This window comes from Rhopalosiphum maidis, chromosome 2, assembly GCF_003676215.2.
Source record: "Rhopalosiphum maidis isolate BTI-1 chromosome 2, ASM367621v3, whole genome shotgun sequence".
Classification (NCBI taxonomy): Eukaryota; Metazoa; Arthropoda; class Insecta; order Hemiptera; family Aphididae; genus Rhopalosiphum; species Rhopalosiphum maidis.
The window spans coordinates 4,934,073-4,942,485 of record NC_040878.1 but is presented as its reverse complement, the minus strand read 5'-3'; the positions used below and the strand labels follow the sequence as shown (position 1 = coordinate 4,942,485).

Below are 8,413 nucleotides of genomic sequence, written 5' to 3'. Positions count from 1 at the left end.
TTATCTGCAATATTATCCAATAACTTTCGTTATATTATTAGTATGATTATATATTATTATACCTAAAACAATTGAATATGTTTTATGCTAAAAATGTTTATATGTCTAAATATGAATAAATATTATTTCGTGCACAACGCTAGTGACTAGTTATAAATATAAATATTTTAATCCATATTCCTTGTCTTTGAATGTTTTATAATTATTAATGTACGACATAAATATGCACTATTATACAATATTGAATATTCTTTTCGTCCTCGTCGTAACAATGACACTACCAACTGATGCATATTATTGTTAGTATCAGTATGGACACTGGACTATGAAAAAGGTACAAACGAACTGTTCCAGATAATAAATCACTAACTTAATTTGTAGCATTCTACTTATTAAACCATGTTCAACGTCAACAGTATTTGTTGATAATATCATTAACTTAAAGCTTACAAACGCAGACTATAATTATATAATGCAATACATCGTTTGGTAATTATTAATAAAGAACACTTGCATTGTTTTCAGCATAACCCATTAATTATTAATTATGTTACTGATATAATCTATATTTGGGCTTACATTATATCAATTTATTTTTAATAGGTAAACATTGCTGCGACGGATCTAGGAAAACAAAGCTAATATGCTATTGTACGTTAAAAACATTTTCGATCTAACTAATCATCTTGAAAAATGGAAATAGTTGTATGAAATAGAATCGACATTTTCAACAATTTCAAAAATAAAATTAATTAATTGAGTCCACGTGGTCTTTACATATTTAAACTAAAATTGAATAGCATATAAATATTTTTTGTTAATTTTGTAGGGTATTTCAGAGTTTGTATGTAATTTTTAACACCCACTTTAGCATAATATATTTCAACTATGCAGAATTCATGTTAAAAATTTTATTTTCTAACGATTTAATGATTGAGTTGATTTATTTTTAGGGATGTCATTAAATACATAGATTATTAGTTAGTGAAATAATATATTTCACATTTTCAATTTTGAATAGCAGTTTATAACTCTATAGTATAAATCCCAAAAATTTTACATAAATATTAAATCATACATCTAACTATACATAAACATGTCATATTTTTAAATTTAATTGATGAGCAGTTATCTAATTCTTGAAATGGAATCTGCATTTTATATTTCTGGAAAATGTAAATATTAGTATTATTTTTTTGTTTTTTTATAAATGAAACGAAAGAAAGTAAACGTTTCATACCATTACTATCCTCATACGTATAAGATAAGTGTTAAACTTATTACTTTATAAGTAATAGTAACTATAGAATATTTAATTTTAATTTTTAGATCGAAGCTGTATGAACATGACATTTGATATAAGCTTATAAGAGCCTAACGAAGTTTGCATAAACTTGAAATTGTTTAAGTTATTTTGTTTTTTTCATGTGATCCAAGAAGCAAAACAATTTTCAATTTAAATGTTTATCATCTAGCTTATTACATCATAAGTTTCGTAGTTGGTAGTATAATAATTTACGGATTAATGGGTTATGTTACTGAGAAGGAAGATGTATTCAATATCGCCAACGACATACAAATAATGTTTTGTTGTATATTATATTATACGTGTTTAGTTATAATATTTATATTCATTTATAAAGCAAATAACATTTGGAATTTTTTCTGTAATCCTCCAAGTGAAATGTATGGCTGAATAAGTTTTTTACACAATTGATAAAAAATTTAATTTATAGACTAATATAGTAATGCATTAAATTGAATATTTTCAGAACACAAAAATGATGTTTACATTAACGATTGTTTTGATGATTTAGTATCAATTATGAAGGATCAACAAAAACTTTTTGAGTTAGTACTTATAGAATAAATGTTTTATAATAAGTCATAAGACATTTATTAAAAAAAAAACAATTATTTTTTTTGAATATATCATTTAAACTTGAAAAAAATAAATTTACTGACTATAAATTTTAATAATGTGAACGACTATTTTGATAATTTAATATCTATATCAAGGATCAACAAAAAAAATTTACGTCAGTGCTTTTAGTTTTAGAATAAGTAATGTTAACTCTATATTATGACCATTTTTCATTTTTATTATGTCATTAATACCCAGTTCAAATAAATTTATTGATATTATTTATTTAAATATTTTTTTTTATTTTTCAGGAAATTAAAATTATTTCATTCTACGTTTAAGCTTGTAATTGTTTCAAATGTTGTAGTATATTCGTTGTCTATTATAATTTTAATATATTGAATATTCATCCACTCTGGTAATACACATTTAATAGATTTAATAAAAATGTGTAACCAGGGATTGATCTATGATTATTTTGTAGAGGGTAAAACGATTTCTAGACTTCCGATCACCATTCCCAACCGAATTGTCGGTGGATAGATTTTCACTCGACCACTTCGAAAGGGGTTTTCTATACACTGGAATCAAGTTCCGCCAATTCCTAGTAAATTATATAAAATAAGTCATGAGTTATCACTAGTCAGTAATCACCAAAATAATTCTCTAAAATATTTTGATCAGTATTCTATAATTTCACTTAAATTATTTCTTTTTTGTTTTCTATTGCTAATTATAGTCATTACGAGTATTAATTTAATTGGTATTGAATAAATAGATTGTATTACAACTACAATCGATGACTGCACTTAACATGACTTAAACTGTAGTCTATAACATATTATAAATAGTAGGTATACTATTATTTCGCTTTCGTAATTTATAATATTCTTGTTGAGATGAACTACGAAAGTAATCTTGATACAAAAATCGACGTGGGCTTTACGCAACTCTCATTTTTAGGATGAGGCCCTCATAGTGTCAATGACGAACACAGAGCTGCTCAATTTACTATTATTATTTGTTCAACATAGTAATATATGATGGCTTCGATAACAATTAGGTATTTACTATTTGAATAACTTACATAAAATAAAAAATTTTAAGTAGTAGTATACTACGACATTTTTATGTCATCATGTTGAATAAAATAAAAATATTAATAAATAAAGTATTTTTATATTAAGTATAGGTACTAATTTTGTGTCTTATATAACTAATATACAAATTGGGTTTTATACATTAAAATTAAAAATTCTAATTAGACCTTAAAGTATGCAAATGATATATGTTATCATGTTATAACGTTCTATCCGCTATATGTTGAATACACAATATAAATAAAATAAAAAGATACTGCAACGTCAAAAAAAATATCAATTATAATTTTGGTTAATTTAATTTTTCAATTTTAAATTATGTATCTATATTATAATAATAATATGTTAGGTACAATCTTAACGTAATTCTGTCTCCCTCATAAATTATATAAATTTATTAAGTCATGAGTATTAAACTATATAATAACTAAAGGTCTTTTTTTTTATAAATATCAAATTGCTTTGATAACATTTTAAGTATCAAGTATTATGTGGAATCAAGTCATCTATTTAACAATTGTATATCATGATCAGTAAAGTTTAACCTCAATAAATTTATTAGTTTCATAAAAATTATTTGTCATGTACTTTTTTAGAAAAAATATTTGTTAGAAAAATTATATCTTGCAAGAATATTACGCACCTACAAAATTAATAGGTACAAATGTTTATTAAATAAAAATATATATTCTTTTGTCTGCAATGGTTGTTATATTTATAATTTATAAACTATGCAATTTTAACATATATAATTACATAGTATGGTATTTCAAATTAAGTAGTAAAACTTAATTTAGTGATACAATAATTATTAATTGTAATTTTATCAATTTGTTAATTACTTTAAAATAATACTGTAAAGTGTATAATATTCTACTATATTTTGTTATTGGTATATAATTTTAACAGATTTATACGGAGTGCAATATTATATTTTGTTTATCGCCACTTATTTATATTCAAAAAACGAATAGTACCATCACAAAATTATATTAAATTTCTAATTTAGTTATTTGATTAGGTCTACTTAGTGTTGTTGTATTAAACACTTCACCTATACTGGATTAAGGTCTCAATAACGGTTCAATTGTAAACACGCAATACGTAGTTATAGAGTTATTAATATTTTAATCCATATTCCTTATTTCCTTGAATTTGCAATTTAAATTGTTATTTTATGAAATAATTATACAATATAACATTTTTTCTTCGTACACCATGTAATACAATGCATTTTTTTTATACTTTCAGTGTCCTACGCCTATCTACGGATAGCTAGTGTTAGATATTTAAAAATATATCTTTTAGTATCGGCATGCATACTGAACAATCAACAAGGTACCAATCAACTATACCATATAAATAAATACTACTTCTTACATGTTAAATTATCAAAAATATTTGTTTAGAATATCATTCCATTAAAGTATACAAAAATTGAATATAATATTATACTCTGAGAAATCATTCACTAAATAAGGTACGTTTACTTTATTTTTAACAAATATACAACAACAAATAACATTGTTTATATAATATAACTTGTAATACTATAATAATTATTAGTATAACAATAATTAGTTAACCAGTATATTTTTAAATAGGTGTAAATAGGTATATAATTACTGCAGTAACGGAGCAAGTGAAACAAAGTAAGTATAGTATGCTATAATCACTACAGTAACAAATCCATTGTTAATCAATATAGCGAGTATAATACGCAATCGTACAATTATATCGATCTAATTGATCGTTTTGGAAATCAGCTTACACAATTTCGTGCCAATTGATATAACTAGTTAATATTTTAGTAAAGACAGAAATTTTTCAAAATTAAACTATTTATAATAAGAAGTTGCAGCTTATATATTATATATATATTAAAATATAATAGCAGGAATAGATATTCCTATCTTATTAATTTTGTGGAGTATTTCAAAATACGTAGGTTATTTCTAACACAATTTTTATTTTAAATGATTTTATCCAATTTACTTTATAAGAATTACATGAACTAATATTTACTACAGAATATTTAATTTTAATTTTTAGATCGAAGCTGTATGAACATGACGTTTGATATAAGATTACTGGAACCAAAGGAAGTATCCTTAAACTTGAGATTGTTTAAACTATTTCGTTTTTTTCATCTATTTGATCCAAAAACCCGAAAATTTTACCATTTCAACGTTTACCATCTAGTTTGGTACTTCATAAATTTTGTTATTGGTAGTATAGTAATCTACGGATTGTCTGGTTATTTTACTGAGATGGAAGATGTAATCGACATCGTTTTTAACTTACAGTTAATGTTTTGTTGTTTAATTTATTCTCTAAGTTTACTTAAAATAATCACATTTATATACAAAGCAAATTACATTTGGGATTTACTCCGTGTTACTCATTTAAATTTTCTAACGAGCATACAGTGTCAAACACATATTGGAATTCTCCATAAATATCGCGAAAAATCAATAAAAATTACAAATTACCTAAGTGTTTTTGCAATTACAATTACCATCCAATGGTGCTTGTATCCTTTAGTTCTGCTGTTGTTACAAAAAGAAGATGCAAATCAATCAAATCGACGGTTTGAGAATATTTTCAACTTTCGGTTCCCCGTGACTATTAGTTACTACAATAATAATTATGTTATATTTTATATTACGGAGACATCCTTTGAAATGTTTCTGTTGTACGTATACGTAGTGATTGATATCTTCTTTATTTCTATTTGCTATATTATGATTGCTCATTATGAGATGATCAAAAAAGCTTACGAAGGTGTCAACAGTGAATGCAATTCTGAAAATAATAATGGTAAGTCAATAGATCTAACATTTTTTTTAATCAAGCTTTTGACCGTTAACCCAAGTTAGTGGTTTGATTGTAGGGTAACTTTTTCACACGATAAATAATGAATAAATATCTAATAAAATCCATTGACTAATAGTAATGCATTATAATCGAATTTTTTCAGAAAACAAAAATTATTATAATATGAACGACTGTTTCGATGATTTAGTATTAATTTTGATGGATCAACAAAAACATTTCGTGTTAGTACCTAATATATAGTCAAAACATTTTAGAATCAATAATCATAATACATTTCTTTAATAAGTTTTTTCTTTATTTATTATATGTCATGAAAACTTTGTTAGCATTATTTTTACGATGTTTTTAATTTAGATATTTATTTTATTTTTCAGGAAGTTAAAATTATTTTATTCTACGTATAAGTTTATTATTTTATCAACTGTAATAATAAATTCCGGGTCTATCATAATTTTAACATATGCATCAGTTGTGGTAAAGACAAAAGCAGATTTAATGAGAACGTATGACAAGGGTGGATCTTTATTTTATAGAGTGTGTTACGTTTGTCATACACAAATTATAATAAAATGTATTGTCATTTATTACTGAATAAAAATAAATGTCAACATTGACTTGCAAAACAGGCAGAATGTTGTTTGTAGGTTTTGTGTAAAATTGTTTTACCGCTCTCCCAGTACTTAGATCCACCCCTGTTTATATTATTTAAATATAATATATAAGTGTTGCTAAAAAAATATTGTTTATTAATGTTTATATATGTATAGATATTTACGTCATCAGAATCTATACCAATTCTTGGTGTAATCAAGTTAATATCAGCGTTTGGTTACCTGTTAATAATTTTATTTTTTCTTTGCAATTTATTAGAAAGCATTCATAATAAAGTAACGTTAATTTTATTAATCTCTAATTTAGTCGGTTTATAAATGCAATATGTTTTGCAGATGGAATCCGTTCACTTTGGGATGTATAGTTGTAATTGGACTTCAATGAATTTAAGATCAAAAAAAATGTTATTGTTATCAATGAAAATGAATAATGCTAATAGATTTATGATTAAACTAACACCGAGAAAAATTGTCAATCTACAATTATTTAATAGCGTAATAACATTTATACATATATATATATATATTATATTACATTATATTATCACTCATTAAAACAAATTTGAATAAATTAAAAATAATCAATTCTTAATTTCAGGTATTAATCACATGCTATAACGTTCTATCAGCTATGTTGAATACTCTATCTAAATAAGTAAAGAAGATAAATAAATAACATCAACAAAATTTCAACCATAATTATAGTTTTGATTTATTTAATGTTTTAATTATTAATAATGCACGAATGATATATCTATGTTAGATGGGTTTTAACCTCGTTTAACTTATACAATTTTATAAAATATGAGTTATGGCTAATCACTAATCAGTAATTAGAAATCAATTAAATAGTTTTTTATAATATTCTATTCTATATTCTACAATAATTTCACATGTGTGTGTTATTTTGTAATCCGTATTATTAATCTATAGTACCTGTTTCATATAGCTATATTATAAATGCATCGGTTTGTTTTCTAAGCACTCTTTTAATCTAAATTTATAAAATGTATTTAATTAGATTACCAAAAAAAAAAAAAAAAAAATAAAAAAATAAAAATAAAAGTAATTTTTTTTTAACTCCTTAGTTTACTTTATAGTTACATTTTATACATAAATAAAATGATCACACTGCAGTAGGTATTGTATTGACATATACAAAGTCAGAGATTCCCAACCAGGATGCCGCAAAATTTATTTAATTTAAATTATTTGAAATATATTTTTAGTCTATAGACGATAGGCCATAACATAAGTACTACAATTTAATTATTATACTAATATTATTGTAATGCTAGCAAAGGCTAAAAAAAAATGTTATCTACCTACAATTATTTAATAGAATAATATTAACATCAAATATTAATATATATATATATATTACATAATATTATATTATCACTTAATAACACAAATTTGAATAAATCAAAAATAATCAATTCTTAGTTTCAGTTATTTATGACATGCTATAACGTTTTATCAGATATGTTGAATACGCGATTTAATTTAAAAAAATAAAATAAAGTAATATCAACTGTAGTGACTTAAGTTATTGAAACCTTGAGAAGAATAGATTACACAAAATATTTATACTCGCATAAGTTATAGAAAATAACGCTATAATTTCTTCAAGAAAAAGAGGTAGAAAACACTATATAGTAGCTAGTAAATATGCGGCGACGACGTATTTTGAATAATGTTCCAGAAGAAGAGTAAAAAAATAATATTTGACATACGTTATATAAATTATAACAGGTTTTGTATTATATAATATTATAACCAAAATACTATATCAACTAAATTTCAACCGTTATTGTGATTAAATATTATATTAATTATTAATAATTAATAAATCATATATCTATATTAGTTTTCATTTAAACGTCATTCTGTCCCACTTATAATTATATAAACAATGTTATAAACATATAACTAGTTGATAATCACCAAAATAATTTTCTCAAACTATGTTTTATTTATTTATGGTTTAAAATCGAATA

At 23.4% G+C, this 8,413-nt stretch overlaps 1 protein-coding gene across 1 annotated transcript; it reads left to right on the top strand.

Annotated features, from left to right (window-relative positions):
- Positions 1 to 5,033: 5,033 nt before the first annotated feature.
- Positions 5,034 to 7,068, top strand: LOC113555223. The gene is made up of 6 exons (XM_026959607.1): positions 5,034 to 5,784; positions 5,945 to 6,023; positions 6,177 to 6,276; positions 6,570 to 6,689; positions 6,750 to 6,908; positions 7,012 to 7,068. Exons 1-6 carry the CDS (start codon positions 5,034 to 5,036, stop codon positions 7,066 to 7,068), a joined length of 1,266 nt encoding a protein of 421 aa, XP_026815408.1.
- Positions 7,069 to 8,413: the final 1,345 nt, after the last annotated feature.

What these genes read in the sequence shown, in the direction of transcription:
- LOC113555223 (XM_026959607.1), top strand. Translation starts at nt 5,034, where the DNA reads ATGACGTTTGATATAAGATTACTGGAACCAAAGGAAGTATCCTTAAAC. An exon ending in GATCAACAAAAACATTTCGT is followed by an intron (nt 6,024 to 6,176) that starts GTTAGTACCTAA and finishes TTTATTTTTCAG; the next exon opens with GAAGTTAAAATTATTTTATT. An exon ending in TAGAAAGCATTCATAATAAA is followed by an intron (nt 6,690 to 6,749) that starts GTAACGTTAATT and finishes TATGTTTTGCAG; the next exon opens with ATGGAATCCGTTCACTTTGG.